We start from the raw sequence: 21,561 nt of genomic DNA on the forward strand, positions 1-21,561 counted from the left end.
GTTGTATATAATGCTCTATCTAGAGAGATTGGGAATCGTCTTCCACAGGAGACACCCCATCAGCTTGCATTTGGAGTGCCACTTTGTCAACATCCCTCCAAACACGTAGTATATTACCACCTGCCACTTTGGCAGCATCCTCATCACTTAATCCACGGCGAAGAAGTTCCGCAATCAAATCAGGGAACTTTGACACATCCTCCAGACCGCGAGGCACTGTCCCGATACCATCAAAGTCGCTACCGATTCCTACATGATCGAATCCAGCAACAGATCCAATGTGCATAATATGATCCACCACACGATCCAGAGTCGCATTCTCAGCATCAAGATCAGGCAGCCCGTCATCGCGACCAGATTCCACACACGAGATAAAGTCAGGCGCAAAGTTGACCATGACAATTGAATTTTTCTCACGGACCAGTTCCAAAACATCATCTGGTACATTGCGTGGATGTGGGCAGAGTGCATAAGCTGAGCTATGGCTGAAGATAACCGGAGCTTGGCTGCCGGTCCATTCAGTCTTGCCCGCGCCCAGAACGTCACGCATGGTATCTACGCTCACATGGGCCAGATCAACGATCATCCCGAGGCGGTTCATCTCAAGAATCAACTTGTGTCCCGCGGGACTAACTCCATGCCAGAGGGGGTTAGATTTCTTAATTCCTCCGCCCGGTAACTCGACGACTGCAGCATCTGCGTAGCGATTGTGACAATTATGCGTCAAGGTTGCATATGAGACGCCCAATTCATAGAAAATACGAAGATGGGATAGAGAATTGCCGATTGAATGCAGCCCTTCAATACCCAGTGGAGATATAATCTTTCCCCTCTCAAAGGCGCTTAATGCGGTAGTGCCATTTGGGGGTGTTGAGAAAACATTAGGAAAAGCTTTCTGCATGCGAGACATCAAATCAACCTGTTCCATTGTTTCCCTCACACCTGAATGAAAATGAAGTGTTAGTTCCCATATCAATAGCTTGAGGGTAAATGACATGTATTTGAATACATACTCGGCGCATAGTTTCCATCTGAGAAGTCCGTCCAGTTCGCCGGGCAAGGCACGAAGACACTCCAAAAAGTGCCGCCGACATGACCTTGCTTCAGGCGAGGCAGATCAACATGCATAGGCAGAGTGCCATCAACAAAAGAATTGGTGAAACCTTTGCTATAGATGTGATTTTGGTAGTTTGACCGAATGAAAATAGGGAGATCGTCATGTCCGTCTATCGCAGGTATCAGCCAACCGGTACTTATCAAGAAGGTTTAGAATTGTAGGAAATTTCAAAATTATATCATCCATACCAATTAGGGGGGTTTGAGTCAGAATATTGTGCACTCTATCCTTGATGCTGGTAGTCCGACGGGCGTGGTGACAGTGTGGCCGCAGGAACCAGCCACTGACAAATACGCTGCAGAGTAGGAAGACCCAGGCCCGTGTCCAAGATGATGTCTTCGCTCTTACCTTTGTCTGGTTTTCCGGGTCCTGGCCCAATGGCTCATAGTGAACCTGAATCTTTTCTATTTCCATGATTAAATTGAAGTTGGGGAGATGTAACAGGTAGAAGAGGGCGGGCACGATTGATGCTACACTAGATAGCGCTTGAGGTCACTGCGTATTGCCAATCACGTCGATGGGCCGGTAAGTCACGCGTCCATGATAAGAGATTATAAGTAAATAGCCTAAGGGAATTTGAAGGCTGATCATGATTTTCACTCAATTATACTTAGGTATATACACAGATCAAACTATCTTCATCTGAATTCGTGGGATTATATCAATCAATGTATGAGGAATAATACCTGGATGCTCATTGCTCCGCTCGCTCCACTTTTTCTTTCGTTTTTGCGGGAAAACCAAACCCCTCGATGCAGGCATCTTTTTCTTTCTCATCTTGAACCCGCACATTGAATCAGTGTCGGACTAGGATCAAATGGCAGAGTCACCATCTATAGCCACCGGTAAGTTTGGTCCATTCTCTTTTTCTTTCTTTCTTTCTTTCTTTCTTTCTTTCTTTCTTTCTTTCTTTCTTTCGACTTTCTGCGCTTCAAACATAGAAACTCACTCTCATACTTGTACAGGCCTCGTCGCCGTGTGGCACGCCTATCGTCTTCCGCTCCTCATTATCATCTCAGCACTGTACTTCACTATTTGGGCTTATCGCACTTTCTCTTCAAGGCCCAAGACGCAGGCATCGGCTTCTGTCCCGTCTTCCCCACGCAGCCATTCCCCCGAGAAACAAGAGAAACTTGAAGCGACAAGTGAAAAGCAACCTGAAGTTGCAGTTGCCGCCAAACAAAATGCCAACCTGACTCGTACTACCGGAGGAACTACCAAACTGCCAGCCGGTCCCAAGCGTGTCCAAGGAAAGAAGCCTGTGAAGACGATTGACGGTCGCCGTGGTTCCAACGAGGAACCCCAGCCCATCACCCACATCCAACCGATCATCTTCTTTGCGTCTGTGACAACAACCACTGAGCATTATGCCAACGTTCTTTTGAAGGACATGCAAGCCGCTGCGCAGGAAAAAGCAAAATCAGAGGGTCGCGACCAGGGCCTTTTACCCCCGCAGATTCATGACATTTCCTATATCGATCTGGACGAGTATTTTATTTCCGCTCCAAAGCCGCCGCCCACTTCTCCCGGAACTCGATACGTTTATTGCATTCTAGCCCCGACTTATAACATCGATACCGTGATCAACAATTTCCTGGCTCATTTGGATGAAACCCACAACGATTTCCGAATCGACACCGCCCCGCTGTCTCAATTGGCCGGTTACTCCGTCTTTGGATTTGGAGATAAATCAGAATGGCCGACCGAGGAGGAAGGATTCTGCACACAGGCTAAAGAGATTGATCGATGGATGTCCAAACTCACAGGCCGCAAGCGAGCCTTCCCATTGGGAATGGCCGATGTTCAGAGTGGTACTGAAGAGGCTCTGAAGGAATGGTCTACCGGACTCGTTGAGACCTTGTCGGAAATCTTAGAAGCCGGTGGCCTGGGTGAGGGTGTTCAGGGAAGCGGCGACGCGGCAGAAAGCGACGAAGAAGATGCAGACGATGAAGATGCGTCCAAAAAACGGAAGGACGGTTCTCAAACTATGGTTGATCTCGAGGACATCAAGATGGACGGCGACTCTAGTGCCCCGATTCCGATTGATTTCACTACTGCTGGAAAAACAGTCTCTAATGAAGACAACGTCAAAGAGATGGTTCCCAAGACATCGCCTACTTACAAATCTCTTACCAAGCAAGGTTATACGATTGTAGGCTCTCACTCGGGTGTCAAGATTTGTCGATGGACTAAATCTGCGCTACGAGGACGGGGCTCTTGCTACAAGTACTCCTTCTATGGAATCCGATCACATCTATGTATGGAAGCAACGCCATCTCTCTCTTGCAGCAACAAATGTATTTTCTGCTGGCGCCACGGCACAAATCCGGTCGGAACAACCTGGCGATGGAAAGTGGACTCGCCCGAGCTGATCTTCCAGGGCGTGAAAGAGGGTCATTACAAGAAGATCAAGCTGTTGAAGGCTGTGCCTGGTGTCCGCGCTGAGAGATACGCAGAGGCTATGCGTATCCGCCACTGCGCATTGAGTCTGGTCGGCGAGCCTATCTTCTACCCGCATATCAATCGCTTCCTAGACATGCTTCATGCAGAGCGCATGTCGAGTTTCCTAGTTTGCAATGCACAGCACCCGGACCAGCTCGAGGCTCTGAAACGTGTCACCCAACTCTATGTCTCCATTGATGCTAGTAACCGAGAGAGTCTACGAAAGATTGACCGCCCTCTCCACCGTGATTTCTGGGAACGTTTCCAACGCTGTCTCGACATCCTCCGTGAAAAGCGCCACGTCCAGCGAACCGTGTTCCGCTTGACCTTGGTCAAAGGATTCAACGTAGACGACGAGGTGGTCGGATACGCGAACTTGGTTGAGAAAGCATTGCCATGTCTCATCGAGATCAAGGGTGTCACATACTGTGGAACCACTACAAGTGCAGGAGCAGGCTTGACAATGCAAAATGTGCCTTTCTATGAAGAGATTGTGACATTCGTGAAAGCCTTGGACCAAGAACTCCAAAGCCGTGGACTTGACTATGGTATCGCTGCGGAGCACGCCCACAGCTGCTGCGTTCTTCTCGCCTCCAGTCGATTCAACGTGAATGGAAAATGGCACACTCGAATCAACTACGAACGCTTCTTCGAGTTATTGGAGAGGGAAAATGCCGATGGAACCACCTTCACCCCAGAGGATTACATGCTTGAGACAGAGGAATGGGCACTTTGGGGAAATGGCGGATTTAACCCTGAGGATGAGCGAGTGTACCGGAGAGGCAAGAACAAGAACAAGAACCCACCCATTGAAGCTCCTCCCGCGGAGACTCAGGAAGTAACGGAAGTAACGGAAGTAACGTCTTGAAGTAATTCAACATTTCATTATGTTAATTGCCTTGAACCCGATCTTTTGGCTTCGGACGGCACTTCGCATTGGTAAAGGCTTGACTAGCCCGATCACCGCATCGTCAATATCCGTGACGATGACCACCCAAATTTTCTTCGCAGCGCGCGTCTTTCTCAGGGACCATTTCGTCTCGCAACAAAGAAAAACGACATTCATCATGCCATGATCCTCGGTTTGTTCAAATTGTCGCCGTATTTGACATGCGTTGGTTGTCGTGTACTGGATGCGTTATTTGGTTACTTGAACAGGAATACAGATGGCAGAACAAGTCATACTGCTGCAGACGTAGAAAATTGAACTCCTTTACCCTTGTTGTCCAGGGCTGAAAGAAAACTATCTCCAACTAGTCTCATCTTTGTATTTGTCTTTTAACCTTCATAAATGCACAGCTTCCAAGCCATACAAGTCTTACCACAAAGTCACTTATGTGGTGTATTAGGTCAATCTCATTTCGTGTTAACGTACTCATCGGTAAGCTCCGTATTGAGTTTGCAGCCGACATTAGAAGCTCTAAATCAAGCTGTACCTGTGGGTCGATGGGATGGATAATTATGTTGAGAAATAGTGATAAGGCAGCCGGAATTGAATAGAACGTGATGAGCCTAAACAACCCATAGTCAGTAAGATCTTGTATTCAACTTGAAGTTGCTTTTGTGTTTGAAATGCGAATCGTAAAATGCAAATAAACATACCGAAATGCTTGGTCTGCAATTATGCCAATGAGAAATCTCAAACACCATAGTGTCGATCGACTAGCCATCAAGGATATGTCAAAACTTGAGTGAACCACATCATGTAGATCCCGAGTCCCATCGCTCGCGTCGGTGGTGCATTTTCTAACAGTGGTATGAATGACCGTCATGAGATGATGATACTCTAATTGTAGAGCTATACGGCGAATAGTGTGCGGTACATCCTCGTCGCATATATCTGAAGAATAATTCTGAGAGACAAAAAGCGCTGGTCGGAAATTAATCGGGATAGATAGTCGCCAGTGCTCAACCTCATCGTCTAGTTGACGAATATTCAAAACAAGTTGGTTATCACTGTCTTTCAAGGCCCGAGCAGAGAATAGTAGTCTGTAAACCTTCTCCTTTAAATGGCAAAGGTAAATGTCTCCCGAAAGATGGGGAGTAGAAGGATGTTTTCCGTTTTTGTCATCATTTTCAAAGAACTGATCTTGTCCTGCCAGTGGTAGGTATGTATAATAATCCAAGTGGTTATCCGGTGGAGTCAAGTCGCAATACTCATCGACGAGATGGGGAAGATTTCCCGTACGAAGCGATATGTCTTTGTCGAACATATAGCAGAGCCAGAAGAGCCCTCGGATATGGCTTCTCTCACGTTCTGAGTAGGCAGTTTCGACCCCCGATGGATTTAATGGCTGATAGATATGTCCCTCTAAGGAACAAACTATGCGACATGCAATAGAATGGAGTAAGGCGGCCCGTTGCCAGTGAGCATGAAATGCATACCGTAGTTGCTGTTTAATAAGGATTAATCTCAGCCTCAAGAAGTGATGCATAACGCACAAATCTATCTCATCTGACTCACCAACATGATTGCTGTCTGGAGAGTCTCCAAGCTATTATCTCCAGTAATATGCGTTAACAGATAATGAGCCTTATCAGCACATACATCCGCATCCATCGAAGCAGGTATCTGCCTCGACATATCTAAATGAGACACTATAGAGAGAGCGCTAAAAACGCAACTTCTAGCTGCTATTTGGCTAGATGAAGATGTCATCTTGTTTGAAGACGCGTATGCGGTCTCTATCGTCGACTGAAATAGCACTTTGTCTAAAACGGGAAACGATAGTCTGGGGGAAGATTTGAAGAAGGCGTTCAAAATTTCACGAGTGGAATCTTTATCAGGTAGCTCGCATGCCTGTTGTATAGAATAGGGCTGGAATGTCGAAATAGGAGAGGAAGTTTTGATGGGAATAATGAACTCGATCCACTCGGCAGGCTGGTCTGTTCTAGTTGATATCCACTGGTGGCCGGCTTTAGAGGAGATTGGTATTCCATTGAAAAACCAATTAGGTCCCAGTTGTTTAGCAAGTGTGGTGTCTTCGCGGGAATGCTCGCTGTTAGGATGACCAGAGGAGGTGGTAGATGCTTGTGCGCAAGCGGCAGGGGAAGGAGATCGTTCAGAGACAGTTGACTCCCCACCACTACTTGGCCTCCTTGAGATGTTGGGAGAGTTGGTCTCCGGGGAAACAAGTGTTACTGGCTCTCCAGCGCTCGACACATCTTGCTCGTCAGTTGTCCCAGCCCTAACCAGAGCCTTTTCAAGCTTCTCAATGCGCTGGAATAAATTCTGGACATCACTCGAGTTCACACTGTAGAATTGGCACCCGAAGGAGAAGCACGTTAGACAGCTCATTCAGCAGGCAATTCCCGGCATATGGTGAGTCACATACCTGTTCCGCCGCCTTCTCCGTGGCCTCTCTCTTTTGAATGTACATTCAAGATCACGATGGTTGCACCACTCACATGGGCCCTCTGAGTTAGGCAAAGAGCATTGGATCTTAAGAGGTGAAGATTAATATCAGAACTAGGTCAGAGAATTGGCAGAGCATCAAGATATTAAAAGATAATAGTGACTTACCTTTCTCCGGTAGCAGACATCGCATGCTTTCTTTTGAGGACGTGCTTTCTTTACAGGCATGGTGATATATGTAGGGTCAACTGGCCTAGTAAGGTCCAGTGGGGGAGCGGCGTTTTCGGAGGCAGAAGTGGCCGTGTTTTCACTATGTGCTTCCGTCTCCTCTTTTCCTCCAAGGTCCTTGGAGGGTTTAGTGCGGGACACTATGAGCGGTACGGCACTTCGGAATCTCAAATCCCCGCGATCTTCAAGTCACAGCGTGGCTCTTGACGTCTGTTCTCCATTCCACTTGAGCTAATAGGTAGAATGAATACATTATAAAGTCCAAGACTGTTTCTAGCCATCATCCAAATTTCCATCTTTTCTCGTGGTTTTCATTTATTTCATCACAGTCACTCACATCAATAACTACAATGCCGGGTATCATCGCTAAATGGCATAAGCTTTTGGAGGCCGAAATTCTTCAACGGTCTTCTCAAGTTGTCTCTGTTGTCGGTGATCAGGCGTATATCTTTGGAGGAGAATTGAAGCCCCGTGAGCCTCGAGACAATGACATCCATACTGTTTCATTGAATACAGGTCAGTTGCAAAACCGTGATGAACAACAATTTCCCAATGACATTTTGCTGAAACAATTCGTGTTAATAACTAGACGCCACACTTACTTCCAAGTCGGCAACGTCTGAAGCCCCTTCCCCGCGTGTCGGGTCAGCAACTGCTACACTCAATGGCAAAGTCTATATATTCTCTGGTAGAGGTGGTATCGCAATGGCACCCATTGAAGAGCAAGGCACAATCTGGGAATTTGACCCAGATGCCTCGAGCTGGTCGCGGATCATTCCTTCAGGAATATTCCCCGCTGCGCGCAGTTACCATGCCATGGCTAGTGATGGGAAAGATACGATTTACGTCCATGCGGGTTGCCCTGAAAAGGGAAGACTATCAGACCTCTGGGCATTCAATCTTGCCCAGAAAAAGTGGGTGGAACTGGCACCAGCATTCGATCCTCCACGCGGAGGTACATCGATTGCCTTTACAACTGGCAAGCTATATCGGATGAATGGGTTTGATGGCAATACCGAACAGGGCGGGAGCGTGGATTTCTATTCGCCTGAAACGCATTCTTGGGCTTCGCACCTGTACACGCCTGATGGCAAAAGTGGACCGATTCCACGAAGCGTCAGCTCCGTTCTGCCCATTTATTTGAGAGGCCGGCCATTTTTAATCACTTTGTTCGGTGAGCGGGACCCTAGTTCGCTGGGCCATCAAGGGGCAGGGAAGATGTTGAGAGATATCTGGGCATTTGATATTGAGAACAAGAAATGGGAGGAAGTTTCGGTTCAAGGCAGTGGGGTTCCTCTTGCACGGGGGTGGTTCGATGCTGATGTCCTTGGAACGACCACAGTTATCGTTCATGGTGGGCTGGGAGAATCGAATGATCGACTTGGGGATGTTTGGAAACTCGAATTTGTTTAAGGAAGCTGGGTAATAGAAGCTTAGTTACTATGCAGAAGAAATTTCCACTTTTCAAAGAAGATCAAGTTGCCATTTTGTCTGTTAGAATTTTATGGGTTTGATGTGAAAGGATCCAATTCTAGGCCATTCCTGTAGCTTTCTCTGCCTCCACTGAAACGTACGATGCCAATCAGTCGGGACATCAGAGACATCGTTCACTCCTTCACCTTCTATCCAAACTTTCAAAAGTCAAGAATTGATTTAATCGAACCACTTGTTTCTTTCCAGTCCACGGGTCTACTCGGTATGGACATGCATGGATACATGCCCCGGGTGCCACCTCCAGGGCTGTTCAAGCACTTGAGCACTTGAGCACTTGAGCACTTGAGTGTTGGATTCATGGATGACGAATGCCATTGGCCAATGCTCTTTTTACGCGTGGGGGTATGATGAGTCATCTACTTGTCCCACCTATCAGACCGCCTAGGCAGAATCCCCATTGTGACTGCAGTCCAGCGCAAGGCGGGCCTTAGATGGAAGCTCTCACTTTGAGTTCCTAAAGGAAGAGCGAATGTGGAGGTCATCCTGCAAACACCAGTCCCTAGACATACACAACCCTCCACTTGAACCGATCATTTCTGTTGTCATGACCCAAACCAACAAGCCCACTGCGGGCGTTCTTCAGATCCCTGCCGCAGCCACACAGAAGTCCGGTGCACCAGCGAAGAAGGCTCCTAAACCTCCTGCTCCTCGGCTTAAATTACTCATCCGCCGCCTGCCACCTGGGCTAACGCAGACCGAACTCGAGAGTGCCCTGGGCCCAGAATGGAAGGTTGGTGCGGGGAAAGTGGATTGGCTCCAGTATAAGCCCGGCAAGGTGACCAAAGAGTAAGGCATACAACGAACTAGAGCCCTTTCGAATGAGTGCTGATCACATTTGATTTACATTTACAGCCCTGCCAAACCATCTCGTTCCTCTCGAGCCTACCTGCATGTGGTATCTAATGAGCACATCACCCCTCTGTCAGATGAGGTACGACAGGCGTCGTTCCAAGATGCCCGTGGGACCTCACATGACCCATCTCTCTTGGGACCTCCAATCCTGGAATTTTCACCTTACGCCAAAACCCCCGGAAATCGCGTGCGCAAGGATGCTCGACAGGGCACTATTGATCAAGACCCCGATTTCATTGCTTTCCTAGAAAGCTTAACGCAGCCCATTACGAAACCAGCACCCGTTGATACAGCCGAGGCGGAGGATAAGAAAGAGACAGTGACAACTACACCATTGGTGCAATTTATCAAGGACAAAAAAGCAAGCAAAGCTAAGGACTCGTCTGCGTCTAAGTCGTCCAAACTCAGCCGAGCAGAGAAAGACTCCAAAGAAAAAGTGCAGACGAAGAAACTCCTGCAGCGATCTGATAAGGAATCAAGTGCACCGCCTATTTCTGAGAAAAAGGCTAGAGGTGAAAAGCCCACTAAGGAGTCCGCAAAGGCAGCCAAGCAGGCTGCGGTTACTGCGACAAAGTCCGGCAAAGCAAGCACGCCAAAGGAGGGTTCTACTGTACCGGAGAGGAAAAGAGAAAGAGGCAATGCTACTGCAGCCACTAGGATTGTGCAACGCGACCTTGGCATTTCTCCATCGGCGAGTGGTCGGCGACGAGGCAAAGGAGGAGCAAGTGAGCCCGGTACATCAAAGACCGAGAATGCCCGGAGCTCTTCAGCTTCTGCTATGGAGGAAACGAGCAAGGAACAGGCACCTAAGCCAGCCAAGAACTCAACAACTAAACTGAAGGACACCGAGACTACAAACAAAAAAGCAACCAATGTGCCTTCTCCGTCCGCGCCAAACACAGCTTCTACCAGGGCGCCCAAGGCTCCCAAACCCAAACTGGCAGCGACTCCACTGTCGACTTCCACTCAAGCATTCCTTAAACATGCAAATCCATCCCAGGGCGTTACCGAGGCACTACTGGAAACAACGTTCGCTTCGTTTGGTACGGTAGCCAAGGTGGAAATTGATAAGAAGAAGGGATTTGGATATGTGGATTTCGCGGATCCGGAGGGACTGCAGAAGGCCATAGCTGCCAGTCCTGTGACGGTTGCGCAGAGTCAAGTGGTGGTCCTGGAGCGCAAAGCAAACCCTGGAGGTGAGAAGGCCCGCAAGGGACGAGGCGATGTTCAGCCGCCAAGTGCGAAAGCCAAGCCCGGGGAGAGTAACAACGCTGGGAATGGGACTGGATCATCTGCTCGGGGATCTCGAGGTGGTCGCGGGTCCCGAAACAAAGGGCCGAAAGGGGGGGGCGCTGCTGGAGGGAGCGCAGGCAATGCAGAAAAGGAAAAGGAAAAGGCCGAGAATACCAGCAACACGGAAAAATGAGTGAGCGAAGTAGTTTAGCGATTTCAATATAGGTGATGTCCAACGAGAAATGCATGATACCCCTTATACCCTTACAGTTGAATGCCGAAGATCTTTGACGCGGAGCCTCGTCCTACGTTTTCACTCCAGCCAGACTGGCTCAGAAACCATACAGTCGCATTAGCTTCAAGTTTCCAAGCTTTACAGTAGTATTCGAAATCAGATTTACCTCTATACTCTTAGACTTTCATTCCCGAACCCTAGCTTGAAACAAGCTAGTCTAATTTTAGCTATTCCCCAGTACTCCGTGTCAGACCGTCTTGTAATCCCTAGTAACGATAGACCTCGGGATGCCTCATTGTTATGATATTGTAATTTGCCCTGGAATTAATAGAATCTTTCATGCAAAGAGACCAAACAAAGGGGCAATGTGGCAAGATCAATCCCCCCCAAATCGACATTCTTTACGTCTTGATATTCCCATCGTCACACGCAGCCTTCGCTTACGCTCTTTTAACATCCAATAGAAGGCTGCATTTGCCATAGAGTACTAACCCTGGTAGGCAAGATGCTTTTTATTCCTATGGCTTTTGTTATCTTCTCTTATTTTCATTAGTTGCCGTTATCTATCGAAGGCCGGTGCACTTAGAAGCTGACATGAATCTGTTAAGGACTACTATTGTGTTTAAAGATGACACAGAGCCCAGATCATGACGATCCAATCTCTCGGTCCGGTGCACACGAATTATGGGAACAAGACTCGCAATACGCTTTTACTCCTGGATATTTGGGTAGTTCCTTTGCAATGCGGTCTAACTAAAGCTCCTCCCCGGCTGTTGTACTCAAGAATTAGTCGCAACCTGATGCTCTTAAGCTGATACGACTGTCTGAATAGGAGGAGAAAAGAGTATACGACCAGGATCCCCCAACCTGTATCCACTATAGTGTAGAGTGGCGTGTGATAGTCAATAATCGGGAGGTGGCAAAAGACGCAGAGGAAGACCTCGGTTTAGCTCCTAGTCTAGATTCTAGATCTACTGTACAAGTAAGAGTGGTAATGCAAAGAAGCACGTGTATGGTGTTAGTTATTCCCTTGCGAACCGGCGATCTACTCTGAAGACTTATAACACCGAATGAGTAATCAGCGGCTAGTACAATCAAATTTAGCGTTGGCACTTTTATAAACAAATAGCATTCGCGAATATAATAGACCCTCTTATCTATTGGCCTGATCCCGCCCCAGGGGCCAGCTCCAGCTAAAATTTTCAAAGCAGAAGAGTTTCATGAAGTCATCAGCTTCGCCACCTTCGTGTCCGTCCAACATCTGGACACAGTTCGTATAGTGATTGGAATCAGCCAAACCAACGTTCTGTCCAAACCAATGTTCTGTCCAGTCCTACTCTTAAATTCTCCAGGGCTGTAGAGAAAATTTTTGAATGTCTATATGGGTGTTCTTTTGCAGTACTTCACAGATGTTGACTATAAATACTTTGATGTTTCATCGAGCCAATCGTCTGTGCTTTTACATAACTGAAGACGTATATGCGCCAGAATCAGATGCAATGACATTCATCTATGTTTGTAGTGTTTGAAATAATCATCGCGGGTTGCTCTCCGGAACCCTCATTCGCAAACGAGTCCGACCCGTTTGCGAGTTTTGTGGGCTCATACGAAGGCTTGTCCAGATTGGTGTTGGCGTAACTGAATTCAATACTATTCGATGGCATCTTATTACGGTTTTAACCTTGTGGTCAGCTGATGTGTGATCAACTTGGGAGGATTGTGACGTATTTCAGGTCGTTGACCAGATAAAGACCCAAACTTTACTTCAGTTAAATTTCTCGCCGTAACATATCATGTTTCAGGCTCTGCCACATCAACTCACCTTGACAGATGCGGCAAATGTCTATTCCAATTACCTATACTAAGGAACTCATCCATTATGACCTAGGATACGGTCTTTATTACTCTGGTGACGGTGACAAGCTACACCCTGGACAGGTTGGCTACTTCAACCAAAATCACCACTTCATTCCATTGGGAGCCACGGGTTGGCAGGTAGAGGATCTACCCGCGGGGTTTGATCAGAAACCTGGGCTGATGTGCTCCAAAGGAATCAGTTTCACGAAATTAGGGGCAAAAATTCTCGCCAAGTACGCATTTGTACACCTCCGGACTAAACATTTTCTAACAACGTGTAGACTCCCTTTTCCTGCAGGTGTCCAGATCAATCTTGGCGGTACCATGACATGCGAAAGAAAGCATGGTGCAGCCTGTATGACTCGTGGCTTTATAAGGAGGCCTTACATCGAAAACGACGAAGCTGACATCTTCGATTGGATGGAAAAAAATGCGGAGCGACTTATAAGCCTCCATTGCGATGTTTTAAAAAGGCCCATATGGCTCATAACAAGCACTGTTAATGCTGAAAACTTTTCGAACAATGCTTGGGAGGAAAACGGCAAAACGTTCGACTTCGGACTTGAGGCAGGCCATAATTCGGCAAGCTTGAAGATTCCGTTCTAATATCACGTGGCTAATTCTACGGGTGGGGCCGCTTTGGCGCGTCCTGATTGGCAGACTTTCACTAAAGATAAGGGCCGTTGGCCGGTGATGTTCTTCAATGGCTACAGGTTTACATACAGAAAACGAAAAGGAAAAGTAAGACCAGCCAGGAATTTGTTAACGCGTCCATTTGCTCACCACAAAGACAGGATGCTCTGAATGCTGAATCACCAGAAAAGACTCAGAAAAGAATCACTAAGGGATCATTATTTCATAATTCAACCGGAGTTGAACAATACAATTCGGGACTTTTCAAGAAAAAACCAAGTGCCAAAAAGCGAGAAGAAAGTGGATACTCTAAGAAAGCATATGAACAAGAAGCAACCGAGGATCCAGGATGGAAAGAAGTCCTTTACAACTCCGACGAATGGGAGATCGTGGGCGTACCACCTGCGCAAAATGTTGACATTTTACGTGAGGCATACCTTGATGCCGCATTCGCTTTAGGAGGAGACATTAGCTGCCTCAAGCTCGAGAAAGGATCTGGGGAAGACCACGGAGAACAAGAAACAATAAATGCGGACGGAATCGATTCCATTGATGAATCACGCGAGGACAGCTGGGCTGCAGCACTCAGAACAGCTGAATGTGTTTCCCCTACTGCTGCTGTATCTTCACACAGAGGAGGATTTAGAGACATGTCCGAAGATACTGGGGTATTGCGGTTCGATCCTAGGAATGAAATCAGGACTAAAGCTGCTAGGCCTTCGCTCGGAGGAGAATCAAGAGAAATTGGAGGTCTGGCGAGGCCGTTACCGCGCGGGGGAAAGGAAGAGGAAAATAAAGAGGAAACGGTGGAGAACGAGGTGGGAAGAAGGAAAAGGAGAAGAAAAATGTGAACATGGTTTGACGAAAATGTATACTATAAATTCCATAAGTATCCGCAACGATTTAGTTGTTGCAGAGAAAGAAAACTGAATGTGCTTATTATGCTTGGACTCTTGCCAACCGGCTGTGATCTTATCAGACCGGCATAGACGACATCTATCTGGAATCAGTCCGGGCTCACTTGATGTAAGGGAGAAGTATTTTATTCGTCAGTAGAATTTATAGGGTGCCTAAAATCATCCTCCGAAGGCAGAGGATGCCACTTAGGAGTCTACTTACATGCTTGTATTAACTTAGGAGTCTACTTACATGCTTGTATTAGCTTCCACCAAAGGTATTACAGAGCTCCGGCTAGTGCTGACAGGCTGAGTATTATGGCAGGTAGGCTCATGAGTAGTCTCCAGGTATATAAGTAGGTATTGCCAGACAATATTTGCAATGTCTGGTGCCGAGTAAGCCCCCTAGTGTCAAGCGTTAACCGTCTCGTTTAAATTACACCAAGGGAGGTCCCAACCGCGTCATCTAAAATACAGAATCTATTCATGGAAGCAGGGAATTGACAAGCCATACAACATCTGGACTAGCGTGCTCAAATTAGGGTTCGGGAATTAAAGTCGAAGAGTGTGGAGGTAAATCTGATTTCGAATATCACTGTATATATATGTATCATGATATAATGGATGGATACCTAGCACTTGACCTAGAACAACGTAGGGATTAGAAGAATAGAAGAGGTAAAACCTTGCGGTGCAGTCCGTAAGTGAAGTTAAACCATCTAATAGAACACAAACGGGAAGATTGATGAACACCTGCGTCAATCCTGCGAGAATTGCGGTAAACCTTCAGCACAGCACTGAGGCTTCGTGAAACTTGAACACAACGTCCATCACCCACCCATTGTAAACCCTTGGGACGTTTGGGTCCAGCTTAGGCTCGTTCCTAAGTTCAGCGCTCGCACTCCCATTTGTAGGTGCCCAGCCTTGTGGATGTATAGGTGTCCAAGAGGGACTCAAGCATATAACACTCAATCGCAGACAAGAATCCTAAGGTAGAAAGAAGTATGAATGGGCTTTCAGATTCATTGGAGCCAAGCTTTAGCATTTAAGGATCTCAGTGAGTGACAAGAACGACATCCAAGTGCTTGATTACGGCAAAGCTGTTACGGATGATTGGAGAAAAAATAATTCAACGGGAAAAAAATTTTTTAATTCATATTAAAACAGCTAAACTAACAGCTCCAATTTCTCACAACCAAAGTGGGACTCCCAAATTGAATGTGGAAAAAACCTTTCAGACCTCCTCGACACCCACCAGGACCAGCCGACCGAAGTCAGACGCCGAGACCAGGTAAAGATCATCACCACTCCCTAGACAAGAAACACAGACACTGTAAACAGTACGCGTGACCCATCGAGGCGGGAGTAAAAAGGCTTCACTTTAGGGCATCGAGGACATAGTAGTCATCAGCAAGGGTGGAGATTCTGTGGCTCTTTTAAAGAGCTTAGAAGAGGACGTCTACTCTAAAGTGATTCTTTGAACTGTAGCAGGAAAAAGGTTAGTAACCGTCAACACAGAATTGGTTGTTGTCAATGTATGGGGTGGGAGGCACATACGTAGAGTCGCTTGAAGAAAAGAAAATCCACGGGGCGACGGCTTCCCTTTATACTTTCTCACCCGTGCCCTACTTGCTAAGCGATGAATTTTCCGTTTGCTTTGTTTGTCTACTTGGGAGGGGCGGTGGGGCCTTCGAGCCAATAGATGTGCTTTGGTGGGTCCGACCACTGAAACCGCGGCAGAAAAGTTTTCAGTTATTCATAAAAATTGCTTCTGATTGGCTGCAGCTTCCTCTTGGATTTTACATGAATAATGAAATCCATTCTATACCATTTTTTTCAGGGTAGATTGGGAATAGCGCGTTCTGCAGCCACGGATCTTGTCCGAAGTGACAATTTTGTAGCTGGAACTCAATATCTTAGCCTCCGTGTCATGATTCTGAACCTCTGTAGCAAAAACTTCTAGAGGCGGTGAAGATCAATAGCCAGCTCTGGAGCACTTGAGCACTTGAGGTCAACTAGTGGATCCTTTCAAGTTATTAGCCAATGAAACTTGAAATCTTTTGACAATCGGACATGCCGGGGGGGGTTGGATGTACCTGGGTAGCATAGTATATCTATAGTTAGGGGAAAAGTGTGGAAGTGACATGCTAGTAATGTACTACTAAGTATCTGCAAAGTGCATAGTAGTGGCATCGGTCGGCCTCCTGAGATAATATGTACTGCTCTAGGACTGTACTACTACTAGTAGGTGCTTATCTAGGTAGCCGGCTTCAAGCCTGAAGTGTTCAATGCTTTACATAGTACTATATATATGCATCCATACTAGGTACTTACTATCTATCCACAGGTTGCCATCGGGCTGGAGTAGTAGATCCCAAGTACTATGCCACTGTATTTATTTCAGGTTAGTAGTTGGTACTTGTGCGGAACATGAAAATCCAGAAACTGCTTTCCTGACAATTTAGGTACTATGGGGGATTAAAAATGAAACTGAATTAAAATTCATCTGTAATCAATCATGCATCTATCTCTCTCCCCGAATTAGCAGCTGTCAAGTGTCAAATGTCAGATTAACTTCCAAGAATGGAGCTTTACCTGTTTGGGGCGCCACTATCAACGGGCGATACGAAATTCCCCGGGTGCGCGGCCCGCGCACGTCCGACCACCTGCTTGGACCTCGAAACCAACGTTTACTATTCCGACCGGAAGACATCTAGCCAACCAAGCTATACCCCGGATTCTTGTCTTCTCCATCATGGGGCGCCCCAAAGTTCCCCCGGAAAATCGCCTGCGGGCCAACACAGCATGCACCAAATGCAGAGCCTCCAAGAAGCGATGCAGCGGCACATTTCCCTGTACAAATTGCACTCGCAAGGGCCATGCTCGCTCATGTATTCCTTTCAAATCCATTTCGAACGCTAGTCCCAGCAGTCACCGAGATCGAGAATCTCATGCGGGCTTAGAAACGAGCTCATCATGGGAAGGACCAGAATATGCGATACAGACTCCCTTGAATCGCCAGAATCGGGCGGCGACCCCATCCGATCGTTTGACGGAGCATCATCCAGAGACGGGCTCGCGATCCCCCGAGGCGACGCATCAGACACACCCTCGAATGTTGCGGAACTTACAAGGTGATAGAGGTATGTCCCGCTCTCCGTTACAATTGAATCTGTGATCCATCCGCTCAACAGTGTATAGTATATGTTGGCAAAGCCGCGTCTTTGTCGTTTCTTCAACTCCTTCGGGAGACAGTATATCAACATCTTGGCCCTTCGCAATTTTCCCATAACTGGAGCGAAGACATGCTCGAAAATGAAGCGCATCATGACCCACTTAACCTCACCGAAGAGCGCTGTAGCGAGAAGGACCGCCGTCGATTTATCTCGACCTTCGAGGTAGTCGTGAGTCTCGTTCCGACCCGACTCAAGGTGGCTCGCCCGCTGATTGATAATAATTTTACAGACTAGCGGGTTCTTGTACCTGGGGTGTGACACAGAACCCTTTTTTGCCGATTTCCCAGAACCCAAGACCGACCGAGAAAAAACACGGGCATCAATTCGAGATCTGATGATTGCCATCGGGGCTCAGTCTTGCACTAATACCCCCGAAAACCTTCAGATAGAGCGCTTTTTCTTCACTCGTGGTCAAAGCAGGGCCTTCACCAATTTCTTAGAAGATCCAAGTCTAGATTTGATCCGCGCCTTTCTCCTTATGTCATTTTACATGTTTGGAGCCTGCCGTCGAAATGCCGCTTTCATGTATCTTGGTGTTGCAGCTCGATCTGCAGTGGCTGTAGGATTACACGAGGACTTGTCCGGATCAAACCACCAGGAACAGCAAGAAAGGTCAGCACTATCTTGATAGCCATGACATATGTAATGATGCGCTGATTCTCAGTTACTATAGATCAAAGTTATGGATGAGTCTCTGTGTGCTCGACCTTTTGGCTAGCTCTATCCTGGGCCGACCAGCAGCTACAGCAACCCTGCAGACAGACCGGCCAGATCTAAATCTACAAGCATCTATAACCGCTGAGACCACTTTGATTGCATCATACCAGCTATCATTGATTTTGAATCAAATCGTTAATCGCATGTATGGCGACAAGGCCGCTTCAATCGATTCAGCGGAGCTGCTGCTTGCCAAGATCAATCAATGGAGTGAAAACCTTCCCACTCCGCTGCGAACACAAGACAACGATGAAAGCCCAGACGAAGCCCAGGAACACGTTATTGGCAATCTCCATGTGGCATGCTCATACCACTTCGCAGTGATACTTCTAACACGCCCATTTCTCATTTCCACACTGAGCGTCCGTCTCGCTCGGCTACACCAAAGCCAATCCGTCAACGAGATAGGTCGTATACCCGAAGAAGAACCGGCCCACTCGCGGCTAGCGGCAGCATGTATTGATTCCGCAGTCTACATGCTTCAAACCTGCCTTGAAGTCCACCAATCGGGACTTCTCCTGCGCAACATGTGCATTTTGAAGTAAGAAATGAACCCAATGCCCCACTTACCCAGAACTCAGTTAACAATGATATCGTAGAGCGTTCGTATTCGCAGCAGCCCTAGTATTGGGATTCTCAATGTTCACCCATCGAGATGTCGACACCGAAATTGACAGCGCGTTCAAAGGTGCACTAAGCATCTTGCATATGTTAGCACAGCAATCAGCCCAAGCCGCCCACTATTTAGAGATCTTGAGCCTACTTGAAGCTGCCATTAACCAACAAAGACAACGATTAGCTTCTCAAGCCCGCCAAAGACGCAGCCAATATGTCAGTCGAATTTTCAGCCTAACTGATAAGCCGCAATCATCTCAGGCGCAGAGCGATAGCGAGAGCCGCCCCACCCCTCCGACCTCACTGCTTCCCCAAGGCGGACCATTCTATCCATGGATTCCACAGGGAGAAGGCCCCGCTACAGCTACACCCCCAGTGTTGGATGGGGCATTTTTGGACTGGGAAGGTATGGAGTTACCTTTGTGGGATAGTTTTCCCTTCACCGAGCCGGGCTCGTCAGTTTTATGAGTTATACCCATTTGTGTTATATTATACATAGGCCATGGCGTTTTGGCGTTATACGGAGTACATGTGTACGCATCCTTTGGAGTGATCGACACAGTTCTGCAGATTTTTCTTATTGCCACCTGGGTACCTCTTGGCATTCTCCATCTACAGTATGTACAAGTACACAATATTTTTCGCCCCTGAGCATTTGTTCCACTGAAGTAAACTCCACAATGTGCTAGATGGTTAACATCATCCCACGCAATTTTGTCAGAGATAGTGGGCGCCACAGTTAAACCCCACTTGCCAGCGAAAAGTCACTATCCGTAAAGACGAATTATGGCTGTCGATCACTATACATTTACAGTAGAAGAGTATTGAAATCAGGTAGTCACGAAGTAAAGAAGACAGTACAAAGTACATAAAAGAAGAGAGTTTGAGGAAGGACTTCTGAAGATAGAATTGAAAACAAAATAACCAGAACGGGAAATGTATGTACGAAGTACATCCATGGATCGATATGTGGAATGCCCCTCCAGAGTTGGAGATTATGTACAGCAATCACCCCGCGCTAGCTAGATATCGCAGTTCCGAGGTGAAACAGTGGGGTACTATGAAAAAAGTGTCCCACCAAGGTTTTATGGATGTAATCATGACGCTGACCTTCTTAGAACCTTCGAAATAATTTCTAGAAAATTCCTCTTGATTCTTATGAAGGCGTGAAGTATTGAGCTTAGAAATAGTAGCACGGCATATTTCCAAGGCTACTAGCAAATACTCCCAAGCTAGCAACGGCGCCCGGATACAATCTGGGAAAATTGAGCGCTTCGCGTGGAAGCCATCTTAAAAATGCGTAAGCTTTAACTACAAAGATTGTTACCTATCCGAATGTTCCACGGCAAAGGAAGAATTTGATATTTTACCGGCTTGAAAGGTTGCATCAAAAAACCAAATTCAGTTCTCGTCGCTCTCTGGTCCCGGGTCGGGTACATAGTCCTGACTTCCTTCATACGCCAGGCCTGTTCCATCATTCCATCTCTTAAGAAAGAAATGTAAACTATCCCGCTTTGTTTTGGCTGGGGCATTCGACTTTATCACCTCTATAACCCTTGAAATATTATTCTACAAGTAGTTCATTTCGCGCATTACGACTCTTACCGCAATGGCGTCTGGTGAACCTTTCGGGAATGGCTGTCGTAAAGCCCGAACGAAGTGCGACCGTAGAATCGCATTTTGCTCGTATAATCCGAGAGAAAAATCGACATCTTGAAAGAAGATCGGGTACTCGTATAGATAGTAGAGAGGGCCCGCATAGGCATACTCGAAATCTATCACCCCGGATAGTACGGGCGGCTTATCTGAGCTGTCTCGTGAATTGACTAACAGTAGATTTTGGGCATCATAATCAGTATGAATAAGACGAATTAGAGGACCGAAGCACGGGGCATCAGACTTCGAAGAATGGTATTCTAACAGGTGTTGTCTGGTCTCAACGAGCTCTTCGTATCCAGCGAAGTCAACGGCAATCTCCGGGATTAACGCGAGTAGGTAGTCGAGAGTCGACTTGAATGGCTTCCCTTCTTGCGGAGAGAACGAAGGGTGTATCAGCGGCCTAATCCGTTGTCTTGTATACTGCCAATCCCATCAAAGTGAAGTGCTGCTAGTCGAGTAAGAACTGATGCAATCTGGGTAAGGACGTTCTTTTTATGATCGAGAGAGAAGCCTTCCATAGCTTATAGAGATGCTTCCCGGGGAGTCTCTCCATGAGAACAAACAGTGCGCCGACCGGATTATCGGGGCGTAAATCCTGATGGAAATATTTTGGCAACTGGAATGGACGTATGATGTTTGACAAGCCGCATGGTCGTGAGTTCGCTTGTGGCTTTAGCAAGACTTTCTTCGCTACGAGTCAGCCTTGCGATACATGAATGTCGGGCCCGTTCTATCTCAACCAATGATTCAGAACCGACATCAAATTCAAGGAGGAATATCTCGTGATATGTTGTACGTGTGAGCTTTCTGGCTCTAGTACAAGTGGCCGATGCAATAGTTCAAGCGTAGTCCGTCAGTTCCTGTAAGTCCAGCTTCAATTCAGGTGGTTCGTCAGACTCATACTCTTCATCTGCACTGGAGTGAGGAGAAGCAAATTCATCTTCGGTAAGATTAGTTTCATCAATAACGCCTGATGAGGCCGTATCTGTATT

General features: G+C 47.1%; 8 protein-coding genes across 8 annotated transcripts; 5 read left to right on the forward strand and 3 right to left on the reverse strand.

The window, feature by feature from the left end:
• Positions 1-19: 19 nt before the first annotated feature.
• N7478_012863 (putative dipeptidase) lies at positions 20-1,531 on the reverse strand (the record flags this gene model as incomplete). The annotated part of the gene is made up of 3 exons (XM_056929073.1): positions 20-942; positions 1,014-1,226; positions 1,306-1,531. 3 exons carry the CDS (start codon positions 1,529-1,531, stop codon positions 20-22), a joined length of 1,362 nt encoding a protein of 453 aa, XP_056772435.1.
• Positions 1,532-1,934: 403 nt separating this feature from the next.
• N7478_012864 (flavodoxin and radical SAM domain protein) lies at positions 1,935-4,427 on the forward strand (the record flags this gene model as incomplete). Its single annotated transcript, XM_056929074.1, has 2 exons — positions 1,935-1,962; positions 2,083-4,427. The coding sequence occupies 2 exons, from the start codon at positions 1,935-1,937 to the stop codon at positions 4,425-4,427; spliced, it is 2,373 nt and encodes a 790-aa protein (XP_056772436.1).
• Positions 4,428-6,005: 1,578 nt separating this feature from the next.
• On the reverse strand, positions 6,006-6,857 carry N7478_012865 (fungal specific transcription factor domain-containing protein; the record flags this gene model as incomplete). The annotated part of the gene is made up of 1 exon (XM_056929075.1): positions 6,006-6,857. One exon carries the CDS (start codon positions 6,855-6,857, stop codon positions 6,006-6,008), a length of 852 nt encoding a protein of 283 aa, XP_056772437.1.
• A 635-nt stretch (positions 6,858-7,492) lies between these two features.
• N7478_012866 (Kelch repeat protein) lies at positions 7,493-8,555 on the forward strand (the record flags this gene model as incomplete). The annotated part of the gene is made up of 2 exons (XM_056929076.1): positions 7,493-7,658; positions 7,732-8,555. The coding sequence occupies 2 exons, from the start codon at positions 7,493-7,495 to the stop codon at positions 8,553-8,555; spliced, it is 990 nt and encodes a 329-aa protein (XP_056772438.1).
• Positions 8,556-9,180: 625 nt separating this feature from the next.
• On the forward strand, positions 9,181-10,914 carry N7478_012867 (putative nonsense-mediated mRNA decay protein Upf3; the record flags this gene model as incomplete). The annotated part of the gene is made up of 2 exons (XM_056929077.1): positions 9,181-9,422; positions 9,489-10,914. 2 exons carry the CDS (start codon positions 9,181-9,183, stop codon positions 10,912-10,914), a joined length of 1,668 nt encoding a protein of 555 aa, XP_056772439.1.
• A 2,602-nt stretch (positions 10,915-13,516) lies between these two features.
• N7478_012868 (uncharacterized protein) lies at positions 13,517-14,297 on the forward strand (the record flags this gene model as incomplete). The annotated part of the gene is given in 2 exon segments (XM_056929078.1): positions 13,517-13,554; positions 13,565-14,297. 2 exon segments carry the CDS (start codon positions 13,517-13,519, stop codon positions 14,295-14,297), a joined length of 771 nt encoding a protein of 256 aa, XP_056772440.1.
• A 2,800-nt stretch (positions 14,298-17,097) lies between these two features.
• N7478_012869 (uncharacterized protein) lies at positions 17,098-19,378 on the forward strand (the record flags this gene model as incomplete). The annotated part of the gene is made up of 5 exons (XM_056929079.1): positions 17,098-17,485; positions 17,544-17,746; positions 17,808-18,190; positions 18,252-18,836; positions 18,895-19,378. 5 exons carry the CDS (start codon positions 17,098-17,100, stop codon positions 19,376-19,378), a joined length of 2,043 nt encoding a protein of 680 aa, XP_056772441.1.
• A 933-nt stretch (positions 19,379-20,311) lies between these two features.
• N7478_012870 (uncharacterized protein) lies at positions 20,312-21,087 on the reverse strand (the record flags this gene model as incomplete). Its single annotated transcript, XM_056929080.1, has 3 exons — positions 20,312-20,395; positions 20,516-20,937; positions 20,991-21,087. 3 exons carry the CDS (start codon positions 21,085-21,087, stop codon positions 20,312-20,314), a joined length of 603 nt encoding a protein of 200 aa, XP_056772442.1.
• Between the last annotated feature and the right edge of the window lie 474 nt (positions 21,088-21,561).

The sequence above is a fragment of the Penicillium angulare genome, assembly GCF_028827245.1.
Source record: "Penicillium angulare strain IBT 27051 chromosome Unknown utg000012l_segment0_segment0, whole genome shotgun sequence".
NCBI classification, from domain to species: Eukaryota; Fungi; Ascomycota; class Eurotiomycetes; order Eurotiales; family Aspergillaceae; genus Penicillium; species Penicillium angulare.